At 25.9% G+C, this 16,691-nt stretch overlaps 1 protein-coding gene across 1 annotated transcript in view; it reads left to right on the top strand.

The window, feature by feature from the left end:
* Positions 1-194: 194 nt before the first annotated feature.
* Positions 195-16,691, top strand: part of LOC100166340 (calcitonin gene-related peptide type 1 receptor) — a gene marked incomplete at its 5' end in the record, with an annotated part of 100,518 nt that continues 84,021 nt past the window's right edge. Inside the window, one exon of the mRNA XM_016805568.2 lies at positions 195-332. Coding sequence (XP_016661057.2) covers positions 195-332 — 138 coding nt within the window. The remainder of the gene's footprint in view (positions 333-16,691) is intronic.

Consider the following 16,691-nt stretch of genomic DNA (forward strand, 5'->3'; position numbering starts at 1 on the left):
AAATTAAAAAAAATCAATCAGTTGAGTGTCATTAGTGGATGACTTCTCACGTCGAGTGTATCATGTTGTAAATTACTCTAACCATATAAACTTATTGTGCCCCTAAGGTATAGATTGTTTATCTCAAATAAAGGAAAAAAAAAAAAAAATATACCTATTATAGTTGTATGTGTACATATTTTTAATTTCCCGACTTTTATAATAATTCAAAATGTTGTATTGTAGGAACTGCTTATAAGATTTGCAATAAAAATGCTACATGGTTCAAGCACCCAATATCCGGTGCAGTCTGGTCCAACTACACAACTTGTATTAACCATGAAGATTACAATGTAAGTATACAACTATATACATACACCTTTGATTTATTATATACAATACACTCATTGTGTATGCATGTTATTGATTTTAGTCTTCATTATTCTTCAAGATATATATTATCATGTATATTATATACGGCATAATAAGATTATGTAGGTACGCAACATATCCACATATTTTGTTGTCTTCACTAACGTAGCAATTTTACGTTTAATTGTTCACGTTTAGCTTCGTTAGTTTTAATATTAGAGTGAATGATTTTATCATCAAACTTAACAATAAGAACATTTTCCAAGTTTGCACATTGATGAAATTACGATATTTAAATTTTTTAAAGAAACGACAAGTATGTAAAATATTACAATTTAAATATACTCATAACTCGCTAAATAACATAAAAACCAGTGTATAACCACTGAGTATGCCGTTACTCTAAAGTTTAACATTTGGTTAATAATTCAAATTTGTATTAAAACCAATAAAGCTTGAACCGACTACTTAATTTTATGGCGTCCTCTTAAATGTGGATATGAGTTATACCTCCAATAATATTCCAAATTCCAATAAACATTTCCTTTTTTTCAAGCGAATAATTTTTTAGAATATAAACAGAATAATATCTATGTTATTCTGCAGTACAAGCCAATGCTTGTTAACAACATTTATTAAAGATTAATGTAATAATTCGTGATTATTGATTACGAAGTATAATAGTATTTTCATGACAAGAACAACGGGTGATTCATTCATTACTCTAGATGGCTGTAAATATAGTAATGTGTATAGTAGTTATTTAGTATATATTATAATACATTATATTTATATCCCTGCTGGTTTCCTTAACAGCCGATAGCGTTAATGTAAACAACAAATACGGCTCATCTCTTACAGTACCCATAGGTACCTTATTTAGAGTTTATTATTACTATGTATATTATATTTATTTCTGACAATGATGGATAACGTACAAGAAACGTTGAATCAGAGTCCAAAATGTACCATATACTCACCGAAGAAAATACCTTATCTATAATTTGTAGGTACCGAATATTTAGGAGCACGAAATGTTTCTTAAGGATCTATTGACTCAAATAATAGTCAACATTTAAATCGATACCGCGCATAATATAATTATATAACTATACAAAACTATTAAAACTCAAATGGTCACTTCAGCTCCAAACTGACAAAGAGTTTAGGAGTAGATTATAAAAAATCCTCACCAGTCTACCACGACTGTGTCTGATGTTTTATCATAAATAGATAGAATGGTGTACACGGTACCGGGCTTATAGATTATTTTAAATGACATTTTTACCAAATACATTATACAGATAACTGATACGTAATCAATACAGATAATAAAAAAATTATAAATAAATTCTTCTTCGATGTCGATTTCGGTATTGGCGTTTGAAAAAGAATATAAATCATCATTTTTGCACTGTAGTAGTTATGAAAACGAATGATTCCTAAAAACATCATTTTCGATAACAGTAATTATAATAGTAAATGCACATTAGTACAAAATATATTATTCCTATTAAATATATGTACCTATTGAATACCGTAGTAGCATTCGCGAAATATTGCGATCCCTTCGCCACATAATATGCTTTTGTTAATGTTATGTCAAGCATCCTGCTAACTATCAACGTTGTATTATAGTAGGTATACAAGGATTTTCAACACTGTTCGTTAAAATCTCAGATCAAACATATCTATCATAATCAATCTCAACGCTACTCTCTCCTCCACCAAAATCGAAAGTTGGTAAAAAAGTTCAATCATTTACATCGATGTTTAAAACTTAAAAGTAATACGAAATCGACAAATTTAAATTCAAACACTATAGCTATCAATGTGTTTTTTTTTTAAATTATGTCATATACTTTCTATCAATACTGTTACAATTGTGGTTAATAAATTATTATATGAATATTATATAATATAAATAATTATCGTTGCTAGAATTGATAAAAGAAAAACAACGTATTTATTTATTTATTATTCTAAATGTATATTACTAACTTTAAAATAATAACTTTTTTGATTTTTGTTGTTTTAAATTTGTATTTTGTACACATACATTTTTTTAATGCCAACCACGCCTGAAATACATTAAAACGAGTATGGGTTATTATGTGACTTGTAAATTATTTTCTTGCCGAGTTATATGATTTATTTATTATAGAAGTATTATTAGACTAAGATGTATTTAAGGGGTTTTTAGAATCTTAGATAGAAAAATAGTAAAAATTTGTTGGTTGTTATAAATGCATAACAATGTTATGAACAAATTATAAAATTGTATAATAATTATTATAATATGATTTAATATGTATTATGATGATGAAATGGTGAAATGGGTAGGTATATTATATTTCTTACTATTTTTTTTCTAAATAATACGACTAAGAGTTTTACATTTGAGTGTCAAAGTAATAAAAACCTTAAATAACAAGACTTGAGATCTACTTTACTTGTTTTTAATCTTATTTATGTTTTATAAGACTGTTTTTTTTGGAACTGTGTGACTATAAATTTTATTCACACGACACTTGCCTGTAATAACAGTGGAGACAAAAGGAATAACGAAAATAGGGAAAAACGGGCCCAGAAGGATAAAGCCATAACACCTCGTAAATATTAATCCTTTGAAAGAGTACGAGACTCACTAATTAAGGGTCAAGAATAGAATTGTCTCTTTTATTCACCTGTATAAACAATAAAACAAAAATATACAAAACTATAATATTCAATTTTCTTATAACTACTTAATATGCACAATAGGTATATTACGCAATAGGTACATACTAGAGTGACGACAGACAATTTAGAAACATTTTATATTTACAAACAGTATATAGTGTTTCCAAACTTTTTTGATGTCTTGTACATTCGAAAAGTTTTCTAAATTTTTATATATTATAATATTTGTACGTTCTTTCACCATGGTAATTTAACATAAAAAAATACCATGAGGTATACAAACTACTTCACGTCGGGCACTCGTAGCACTTCATTACAGAATATTGTTGTATTATATTGTATTTCTATGAATTGTCATTTTATAGTATAGGATTCCTTATTCGAAAGTCATGATAAATTACTGAATATAAATCATGATAATTATTTTTTAGCTGGTCTCTGTTTACTGATATAAGTTAAAATACTTATAAAATTAAAATTAAAAACATAATTTTATTTTGTATGTTTCCTACAAAATATATTAATTATGATGAATACACATTCTCGAACTTTTTAAACCATACTTCTTAATGCAAAACTTTAAAATTGCAAATTGCGTATTTAGTAGTATTATACGAGTGGATATATTATGCGATGTTTTTTAAGACTTTTTTCGAAATCAATTGTACGAAAATGTTTTTATTATGTAGTATATAGTACCTATATATGTATCTATAGTACTGTTTAGGGAATTTCAAGTAGAATGTATATAAGTTTTTCATCCCTAAAGGGTTTTAGGGTTATTCTCGAGTAACCAGACAGTTCAGGATAAAAGTTATGTAATTCGTAAATCATATATACATTTTAGCAAACTTGGTTAAAATATCATAATGAAAGTGTAGTAAATTATGTTTACCTTCATAATATATAAATGTCAAATGTATGTAATTTGATACTTTATACTACCTATCAAATGTAAACGAAGATAATATATGATATAAAAAAAAATCAATAAAAATATAACCAAATATAACTGTTAATAAATTGCAATATTTAAAACTAATTAAAATGAGTGTACCTACTTATCGTGCTAATAATTTAATTATTCGTTCAATTATGACTTTAACAATATTTGAATTAGTTATGTAAAAACAACAGTAGGCATAATTGTTTTGATCTCTATAATAAGTCAGAGTAGAATTTTTGATAGTTGTATTATATTTTAGAAACAGTTTAAATTCGTCATCCTCTAAAAGTTAGCTTGGTATACAAATTAGTACAAACATCTCAATGATTGTTTATGTTATATGTTTGTATAAGTATTAAAAAAGACATAGGACCTAATGCAGAATATTTTGATTATGATTTTTGGATCAAATAAACAGATCGTGAAACATTTTTTTGAAGAATTGAGTTATTAAGGCTTAGGTTACCTTTTGCCTATTTGTAATTTAAAATGTTGATATTTTTACGTATTGATTTAAAAAATTGTGATATAATATTTCTTTCTTGAATTCATCGGACAGAAATTGGTTCATGTATTGAAATGGGTTCGGTTTCATTGGTCTTAACTGAATATAGTTTTATGGTATGAATTTTTTTCCGTTGTTCTTTTATATTAGAAAAGTATACAATATACCTACACTATTACACTGTATAGGTATTAGGTAGGTAGAATTACGTTTTTTTTAAACATTGTTTTTTTTTCGATTTTCCTTTTAAAAATAATACGTTTATATCACCTAATGTACACATTCTATATAAATTATGGTTTTTAATAATTTAATAATCAAAATCATTTTATTATTTTCAACACTTTCAGAGTATTATGATTTTTAACTTTGAATAAACATAATTATAAAAATAAATCCCTATATTATAGTTTAGGGTTATAGCTGTTACTGTTATAACAGACAAATTAGCTTTTATAGTTTAGTTTCAATAAAATACATTTCTATGCAAGTGGATTATCAAAACCGTCCCAACTGTCCATGTAATAATAATGGGGGAGTAATTATGATCCTATGATGACACTATTTGACTTTTATTCATGAGTAGAAACTATGTTAATGATGACTTCTGGTTAAGTAGAAATAATATAAGTTTTGACTAAGACGTAATATTCGAATAATCTCTTCAGATCATTCAAAAAATATAAGTTACACTAATTGACATTATATAACTTCGTTTACATAATTAGTAATGTACTAATGTGTGATATTAGTCTATATTTTAAATTATGAAACAAAGTGTAGGTACCTATATTGTAATTAGAAAAAGAAAAACAACTGTGCCAATTTAAATGTGGAAATGTTAAAAACTAATAGTCATCTAAGTTAAAGTTATAAATTATAATAGTATCAAAACATTTAATATTATAATATTATATAGGATGATTCAGCAAGCATGTCTAGTAATCAGCGTTCACCTAGCTTATACCCTTTAATAATTTGATTTTATTAAAATTCTGACTATTGGAATTTTAATGTATACTATTTTAATGACCATATATGCTGATTAATTGATTTTTATACCATTTATGGAGTATCCTGTGGCAATACAAATGAGAACCACCCTTTTAACTGTATGATATTGATAATTTAATGTTTTTTTTATGAAAATATTGACGCATCTATATTTAGTTACAAACGACTATTGTTGCTGAGTTATTAAACTTTACCTTATTAACGAATGATCAGAACCATATAAATAAAATATTTGCTACATTTATGATTATTATTTTTAGAACTTGTATTTCAAACTTATCATACTTTTCATGGTTTGAAAAATTTTCAATTTAAAATTTTAAAATATGCAGTTAAATAATTGTTAAAATGTTAAATGATTGTTAAATTGTTAGAAATATAATGTTCTTTGTTTCTTCTTAAACTCTCTAACCTATTTCCAATGATATAAGTAAATAAACTTTTTTTTTTTAATCTCGAACAAAAGAGAGTGGGATCGTGCACTTAAAAACTAAAACACTGGAAGACTTAGCAAAACAGCTATTTAAAATATTTATGTTTGTTAGTTTTTGTAGACTCTCATGACCTAATTATGTTATCATTGGTAATACGTCGTAACTTAGTCATCGTCTATGAAGTAAACACCGTAGTTCTATATGAAAGTTCTGCACTTGCAACTCGTTTATTTTCGTCGTCGAGATCCTAAGCTAAATGTATCGAAAAAACATATCGAGAGCATATTGCTAACCGGCCATCGCGCTAATAAGACGTCTGACTTAAAATGGCAGTCTACATGAAGTTTATATATTATTATTACAAGAATAATAATAAAATAATATCCCTAAATACCTATATAACATTTACTGGAATATCTAGCACGGTAGCTTACTAGCTTAGAAACACGCATGCTGAATATATATAGTGAAAGACCATAAACGTAATACCGTATTGCTTCTACTAGAACCTACGTATATTGTGAGCATCTATTTTTATGGGGGTCTCGTCTTGTAGAAAATTGAACCTTGTCCCTTCCCTGTCATCGGTGATCTGCAGCTCTTATAGGTCCCTGTCTCTGGAGGCCAATAAACATAACAAAAGCTCTCTGGTATCGTTTTAATACCATCAAATTCGAGTTGCACATGCGACGAATAATGTTAATATTATACTATGTACATAGTATATCTTATTGCATCCACCATATGTATACGCATAATATATGTGTAGTTTTCATACTTACAAAATATAATCAATATATTATTTAAAACCTTTACTTAATTCCATTGATTTAACAAAATAGGTATGTTAGATTCCAGGTAGGTACTAAATGTCCACGGAATAAAATGTTAATATTATTGTTGGATTTAAATTAATACTTTACTTCCAAAAAAAAGACAATGAATTTTCAAAAATAATTTTTTTTCAAAATAAACCATATACCTAATAAACTTTCTTTCAACCCCATTTACAAAATAATTCTCTTAATTTTTAAACACGATAAATGATTAAAATAAACGCAATGTGTTTATAGTTTATATAACGAACTATTGCTCAGGTATTAGGTGATTTAAATGAGGCGAGGGCACCTATAACAAACTACATATTTTTTTTTTATTTTAAAGTTATATATTATAACTCTGAACTCATAAGGTTAAAACACAAATTTATTTTATTTTCATAAATTATATTTTTCTACATATTTGTATACATACAATTTTAATATTTAATAAATCATTTATTATTTATAACTATATTTTCAGTTTCAACAATTTGAGTAGTGGATAGATTTATGATTACATATTTATGTTTACACCCTTATTATTTATTTCACCCCTATGAATTCTATACTCATATAATATTATATTATACAAACAACTATAAATTGAATATTATAGAATCTATTTAAAACAATTTAAAAAAATTGAGTTCGTTTGAGAAAAAAAGTTATCATATTATTATATTCACTAAAAACCTTAAAAAAATCTAGCATAGGTAGGTACCAAAAAATTAGGTAGGTAAAAAAATCTTTCTACTTGATAAGATGAGTTTATTGTACCTATAACCTACTTCAAATCCATATTTTAAACAATATTCGTATTCATTGTGTTTAATATTTATTTAACTTTAAAATAATAATTACGATTACGATATTAATTATAAACATTGTTCAGTTCTTAAGGGCCGGCGCATGCTATCATTTCTCAGATATAAGTACCTAACTAAAATAAAATACCCAACATACATTATATATTATTCTTGGAGTTTTAATACTAAAAATTTAAAATAATGATTCATATAATATACATCATTCTGAGTAAGGACAGAATTAAATTTTAATATATCATAGTTGTTTTTAACTTTTGATGTAAAAAAAAATTTAATAAAAACTGAAAAATCGTATCTTATCAAACGTGATTTGTTTGCATACCTCTATAGTGCACACAGGTCAGAAAGTTTACGACGAGATATTTATAGTACTGTGCATATTATATGCAAATCAACTAAACTACCCTTTTCAGACAGATTTTGAGTTTTATCCAAAAAAACCTTTTGTAACGTGCTTTTTGCGAACATTTATTTCTATCGAGTTTCTTTATAGAGGAGAAATTAAATTAAAAAACAATATTCTCGGTTGGCTGGTTATTTAAACGAGTAGTACGAATACAATTACATTTTTAAAGGGGAAATCTGTTCGCATATTGCCATTGACGCTATTTATGTTTGAAGTTTAAATTAAGAATAATTATAAAATAAATTAACATTTAATACAATGTTATTAATACTGAAGATTCTGGATCGCATTGATTTATGATACGAATGTTACTTTAACGTTAGATTAATGTATAAACTAATGAATTTTGATATTGTTTTTAATTACAATGTTTTATTTTACACACTTAAAAACAAATATTTTTTTTTTTTGAGCTTAAGCCCGGCAACTTAGGCCATTAGCTATTTTTGTTTTTTGTTTATAGGTTTTTTGTTGGTAGGAGGAGGAATACGTGTGTGTTTGTAGTGGCAGAATTTTTGATTTGGGCACCTGTAGGTATCTGTCATGCGCGGGGGGGGGGGAGGTGGCGGCACTTGTTCTCCGGACACCGTTACTTGCCCGAAGAAAAATTCCGCCCAGTGGCCGAGGATCGAACCAGCGACGGTAGCGCCGCAACCGACGCCTTAGACCGCTCGGCCACCTTGTCCCACAAAAAAATAATTGGTTTACTCATAATTGATCAACAGTAGGTACCTATAATGTTTAGTATTCAATATTCATCATTGAGAAACGATATCCGTACAAGACGTGAAGTGTCTTGCAATATTACTAAAACTACAGGTACCAAACTACTCTAATAAACAATAATAAAGTTTTAATAGTTTACGTTACTTACCGAAAGTGAAAATTACCAAGAATATTATTATGCTTACTGAGATCACAAACATGTCTACGTAATGTATTATGCATTTCATATTACAATAATATATACCTAAACCGAACATATTCCTCTTTATTATTATTATTCCTTGAATACAAAATTGAATTTCAGTTTGTGTTCTTACATCACAAAACTTCTTTAATATTAATAATCGTATTTGTAGAAGTCACTTTTGAATAAATACAATTTTATTTATTTAAAACTATTTGTTGATGTTTTTATAGCTATCTTAAGTTTTAAATTAAACTTAAATGTGTATTTTGTTTTCATTATATATTTAATTTTCTCTATACTTAGTGAGATGAATTAAATAAGTTTCTACATCTCATTAAAGGCATTCTTTCGACATCAGGGTCATTTATAAAGTACAATAAAACTCTCGTACGTAATATGTTTGATATGTTTACGTTTTTGGAAAGTAATTTTAGGGCTTGTAAAGGTATATTACGTGTACTGTATATTATATAAATGAGATTTTTGTGGCTCGTAGTTTTCCAAAGAAAATAGAATTTTAATTACAACATTCTAGTTATATTATTTACATAACTGACCTTAATATTGCTAACAAGTATATTATTTAATTATTGCTAATGTTGTTTTGATAACAATATGATAATTTATTATATTAATCTATTGAGCTTAGTTATGACCTTTTTATTTTTATTTTGAACTTGTAAAGAACTAAAGAAGTTATCATGCCCAAATTGTTTAGTTTAAATGTATTGTTACAATTGTTGTGTGTTGATAAAATACAAAATGCTTGTAGGTACTGGATTTGAGTGAGCCATTGAAAAGAGTGGGCATAATATCTGTTTACTTTCAAGTGTATTGATAAATTGAAAAATAATTATGATATCTGAAGCTCACAGTGACCAATCATTATATTATGGATTTTGAAAAATACAATAGGAGCTGTACTCGTATGTGTATGTGTTATTATTTATTCAATTTTTTTTTTTTTTGAAAACTACTATTATACCTCCGTAAAAGAATATTAAATCAGTGTCCAGTATTAAATCTGTAGAGAAGTTCAGAAAAACTCATTGCATTTATTGTTTGTTTATAACTTTAAAATAACATTTCACCAAACCAAAAATAAATGTAAAAAATCCTATACAATATGTACTGCAGTTGCTGTTTTTAATCAGAATTTATATTTATATGTGAAACTGTTTTATATTTAACAATATATTAAATTTCCAGTCAAGTTTATAAAGGATAGTGTTCATACCGTTTTAATTTATTTCCTTTTGAAACGAAGTCGGATATTTTGTATTACATTGTTAACAACTCATACCTATGCGAAGTTGAACATTTGTTTTACAGAAATCGTGACATTTATTTCAAATCTCTGTTATTTTTAATTATATCTTACTTTCAATTATTTCATCAATTTTAACATTCTGTTTACTTATCAATCATAAAATAATTAATTCGCGGCTTGTGTTAACTAAAATATTGTCAAAGTAAACTTTTGTGATAAATATCAATGATCACGATGATTTTAGAGCAAATTAACTTCGTCAGTGAGAATTCAACAAGTATCTACGAGAAGAGAACTAGAGCTACAAATAATGAGCATTTCGATCGATTATCATTGGAATGTATTCATTTAGCATGTGCAGGAGCTAGGAATACTGTTTTTGTTACCCCGAAACGTGAACAATTCAACAATAATTACGTTGTAAACACGTTGTTTCTATTCATATTTTAAATTTTATAAAAACAAGTATTAAAAAAAACATCTTGTTGTGAGAAATATCTGTAACTAAAGTTGACGAAATTAAATAATAATGGAATTAAATTAATTCCAGAATTAAATTTTTTATCTAAACGTATTACTTGAACAATATATAATTGTCCGTCTAAATTCTTAAAATTAAGATGAATTCTTCAAAAAATTTTAATTATTTATTTTCAAACACTATAACTTTAAGTTGAATTAGGTTTTTTATACCTAGGTCCTAGATACTTCATTATATTCTACAGAATATTATTTTTTCTAGGAATTGAATACTTTAGGTTAGTGAAAATTATTGTTTTAGTTTTAGCTTCATTAATATTGCTGAATATACAGTAAGATTAATTATTTAAAAATGTAGACAAGTGGTGATATGTTTGGTATCTAAATATATTATAAATTCAACAACGATCTATCTTTTTAATTTTTTGTTGAGTGGAAAAATAACTTTTCAGATTTCTATACTAAATGAATTACTTATGTACCTATATTTATGTTGATTCTGAATAATAAAAAACTATTAATTTGAATTTTAATAATATAATATTAGAACTTAAAATTATTCTCTGGAAAGTTGAGTAGTTTTATTGAATAAAATTACTAGTAAAATAAAGTTTTATTGGATGCGAATTTTTAAGAGGTACAATACGTTTTCAATAAGCGTTAACTTAGTGAAACGCTTCAGAGGATTCTATTTCTTTCTTATGGCCAGGAGTGGCATACATGTAAAGTACCTAGGGCAGTAGTGATGATTTATGTCAAGGACCTCATGAATAAACTTATAGTACATATCATATAGAATAATAAAGTTGTTCTTATATTTCGGTGAAATATTTGATTCGATTAAATCAATACAATAATGAAAAAGTTGCAAAAAATATTTATTTTGTATTAAATTTTATCGTTTTAAAAATAATTTTGTTGTATACTGATATGCGTGTCTAAATAATACACCGTAGCATGGATAATTTATTCCTGTTCGACTCATTCTCCAATTTGTATTCACTCGTCTTTAAAACAATGCTGTTGTTAGACCACCAGTTACCAATGTGTACACTTCTGAATGTTAAATGGTAACTGATGTTTCTTATTCGTAAATGGTGAATTTGGATTAATGGAACTTTTACTGTAAGGTAAATTGAATTCAATAGAAAACCAATCTTGAAGTGTCAATCGCAAGAAAAAAAAATCTAGTAAAATGGCTCAACTCGTTTCGCCGAGTGAAAGGGATGGTATTTTCTTTTCTTTTTATTCCTTTTCTCCACGCTCTGATAGTCCTTTAACTAACTGACGTTAAATTATAAAATTATGGTATTCCTGCAGAAAAAGCATTTGGTCGCCATGATTAATTTTTAATCAAAGTTTATTGCTAGTGCTTTTTTAACCGACCCTCCTTCGAAATTTGTGTAATAAATTCGTATCCAGCATCAACCTCACGTGAATTCTTAGGTTATCCCTACTGATTAAAATTTGTCGGTAAAATATCACCTATGATATGAAAATAACATTAATTGCGCATAATAAATATCTGTGATTTAATAATATATTATTATAAAACATTTGCATACATATTGGCATGCTCATTTTCAGCTGATTACAATAATATTTATTGTTTGTTTTTTCATTGAAAATGAAAATATTGACATTGCTATTTTATTTTGTGGATGTATATTGTTATTTGTTATTGTTAATGGAAAATATGTAAATAACCTCATATCAACTCATAATATATCGAACCTTTTGGAGTATGGAATGAGGTTTGAGCTACAATTATTATATTTTACTCAATAAGTCCTACAGTATAAAATATTACAATATAACCTGTACTATATACTAGACGACTAATGGCTATATGCCTATATAATATATTATTATACAATTTTTTTAATATTAAATCCCGTTGTAGTAGATTATAATTATATATTATATTATACTCGGCTGTCTAAATTTACTTAATCATAAATTCATAACCTTTATTGCGTATGATCGGCAGTTACACCAGTCTATCCTTGCGTATTATACGATTAAGGTTGCTCGTCGTTTCTACTGACAATGATGAATGGGCTAATCAGTAGGCAGGTACCTATAGACTGAAATCCTTTAATAGGTAATCTTATGAAATAACAGATTATATTTTTTATATTTTAGAAGGTATTCATATTATATATTATATCAATATATATCATTTATAAATTTAAGAACGAAAAATAGCGAAGTCATCAAAAAGAAAAAAGATCAATTAAAAAATATATGTTTTATCTATTAAATATGTCTGGCTTAAATAATGATATGGCCCTATGGGTACCTACTACCTATCAAGTTCGGAACTTTTTAATAATATAAAATGCTGGAAAGATAATTTAATTTTGATTAAAGGTATGGCTTTAAGTATTACGCAGGAGCACTTCGTGGATCAAAAAGGCAAAAGCAAAAAGGACATCGTAAATCATAATATTCCGTTTTAAAATTGAAAATCACAAAGAATTACTAAAAACATAGATTCCACAATTAATGGTATTTTATAGTTATTATAAATTATAATACCGTAAAATATTAATTTTATTTGTGATAAAATGTATACTTGTAATTAATATCAAATAATGTGTTTAATTAATATACCATTTAATGAACAGTTTTTATACCTTGACATTTATTTGTGTCTCATATTATTATAGATAGGTACTACCTATTAGGTAGGTATGACAATATATTATTAGCGTTCACTCACATACGCTATTGCTATGATAATATTATTTTTGTTTTAGTTCATATATTATTATGTAATCAATTTAATTGATGGTGTGTAATATTATTATAATATTACTAGTAAATACGATTATTATTTATGATTCCGTGTTGTTTCCCCAAATGCTATGAATGAAGGGTCAAAATTATTTGTTTTACAATAATTTGTTTTTGTAACTGTTCATTATCGTTGACATACACATGCCAATAGTTAAATATTATAATTGTATGTATTTATATTAATAAATTCCATGAATTGACAGTGTAGTTGTGAGTAGATTACGATTGTTCCATACTATAATATTATATAGGATTGTCAAATATTTTGTTTTCCCAGAAATCAGTCATTATTTGTGAAATTGATTAATGTATGACCTAATTCCAAAACGCCGACCTATACCTATCTTTAATAAAACTTTCAAAAATTATATTACTTACACACTGTAAATTGTAATGTTTATTATAAAATATGTTATTATACTGTATTTTTGATAGTTTTTAATTTTTATTATGTCCTTCAAGTATTTACTATAATATTTTATACAATGTCACGATTAATGAATATTTAAAAATCTTATTAAATTGTAAATTGTTGTTCAGTTCAAGAATAATAGATTTTTACTTGTTAGAAGAACTCGGGAACATTGTGTTTGCCTTAAAACTCTAACTAGGCACATCTTACGCAAATCAATAATACTGTAAAGTCTTTCAAAAGTGTTGGAACAAAATAGAAAAGTACTGACCATCATGTGGCCCGATATTCATTTGATGTTCTTTCCAGTTTTTAAATTTTAGTATATATTTTGTGTCTACATATTGGTATTGACTTCACAACTCCAATATAAAATATTCCATACTGAAAAATGTTACTCCATCTATAATAATACATATTATTCATACAACATCGTTGGACAGTATGAGTTAACATTAAGAATAAGTTGATAGTCTTATAAATATAGCATAGAAAGAGCTTAAGTTCCTATACTGTCTTAAGTCTTTCTGTCTGAGCAACAATCAATCTATCTTGCAGGAATTATGCTTTAGGTAGTTTTGCTTTGAAATTTAAACTCTTTTCGGTAAACATAAATTTTAAAAGAAAATAGGATATGAGGAGCTATTGGACAAAACCATTATGCCTGCTATAAAACAAGACAGATGTGAACTTCTCAGACTCATTGTGTGCTAACAACGGATTACATTACGTGGCTCGGTTCAAACGAAAACAACTTAGAGTAGGTATTTGGTCACGGAATTGAAATACAATACGATAGAATTTTAACATGCAGTAAAAGGAAAACAAAAGATGAATTATCCAAACTTACAAACGGAAATGAGAGGAAAAATTATGATATGTTGGTAATTTAGTTTTAATAATAAATGTATTTTATATACATATTATGGATACAAAAATGTATAAATAAGATGGGTAGCTTACGTTGTTTCTATATAAATTAATAGAGATAAATTATTAAAGTATATATTTCTAGAGTACCTATTAATAGATTTTATATAATTTAAAAATTTTATTTTAAAATTGTAGCCCTAAAACTTTATCGAATTATATTTATAATTTCTACTTAGATCTTTAAGAATAATCAAACACAAATGATGGTTGTTAGGTACATTCGTATACAATATATTTATAAAATAAATAGGTAGGTAATTGTTTTATTACTAGGAACATAAGAACAGTGTAATTTAATTTATATAAAATGGCTAATGTATACATATTATACTGTTACTATACATCAAAAAACAATAATATTATAATAAATATAAAAACAACCCAACCAAATATTACTTCACTAAAAAGCTTCAATTACTAAAAAAGGCATAAAAAAAAGCAGTCAAATTTATTAATTTTAACCCATATTAAAATACTCAGAAGTTTGATAAATGAAAAAAATTTATAAATCGCTAATGGTTTTAAATGTTTTAATATAATCAATCATAACTCTAAGAGAAAAAAAAAATTCTTCAAACTATTTTAAAAGTCATTAATTATGTAGGTTTGTATATAATTAAATTTCCATTCATTTTTTTACCCATACATATATTTCTTATAAACATTAAACTTTTTAAAATATTTGAATAAAAATGGAAAATATAATAAATTTGCTATCATTTTATATCACTGCTATCATAAATAGGTAAGTATATAAAATGTGTAATCTGTGTATTGAGTTTTTAACAGACATTTGATTGCTATTGTAGTTTCCTATATGAATGTATTGATTTTACAATTATTTGTGTCTTGCTGTAGCAGAAAATATGATTTAGTTAACATTTTTATGCTTTAGCAAAATTTGTTTATATCACGATAATTTGTTATTTATTTTGTATTTTTGTAGTTAAAAATGAATAAAATTTTTAGTTTTACTAACCACGGCGTACCCATACAATATTTATCATACATTTTCTTACAGCAATTTAAAAATATTGAAAATCTATACGCGTAATTATTTTTCTAGAAATTTGAAGTTAACATTTTTAAAAAACTATATATTTAAACGTTAAATAAAGTTTTTTTCTGTAACGATATCAGTTATTTTTTTTTGTATACCTTCCTAGGCACGCTTACCTGCGAAAACAGAATTGAAATGTGTAAGCAAGTTGGAAAATTTTCTTATACCAAGATTGAAACAATTCGCAGAAATTATAATATGGGAAAAGTAAAACATAAATGGAAAAGAGTGCAACGCTCTTTGTATCAAAGCTAAATTTATTGGTTATAGACGTTATAGTACACGTAAACGTTTAAGGTTGATATTATGTATAGAATGTTCAATGTACATTGTTATAATTTTTGTGTATTTGCTAAATATATAATCATAATATTCATTATCCATAATATTCTATTGCTGTGGCTTACTTGGATGTACGAGTATATAACATCACACTCAATCATTTTTACACTTTTTTTTAATTCAGGACCAACAGGTGCAACGAAAATATAAGAAATTATGTCTATACATTTTTCTTGTACATTCTTATAAACTATGGGCTATAGGTATCATAAATTACATACTCAATTTTAAAAATATTGGCAAAAAATATATTTGTTGTATAGAATGTAGATTGTCTTTTTACTCAATAAAAAAAAAAGAAAAAAGAAAAAAAAAGAAAATAGATATATGTAAAAATTTAAAGTAATATACCATTTATTTAAGTGTAGGTATAAGTTATAACTTTTTAGCTGTACTATAAATAGGAGTAGGTTCAGTCAGTCATAAAATCATATTTTATTAATACATTAGCTTATATTACTGTTTATTAATTTTAAATATTTAACATTTATTC

This window comes from Acyrthosiphon pisum, chromosome A1 (assembly GCF_005508785.2).
Source record: "Acyrthosiphon pisum isolate AL4f chromosome A1, pea_aphid_22Mar2018_4r6ur, whole genome shotgun sequence".
Taxonomy (NCBI): domain Eukaryota; kingdom Metazoa; phylum Arthropoda; class Insecta; order Hemiptera; family Aphididae; genus Acyrthosiphon; species Acyrthosiphon pisum.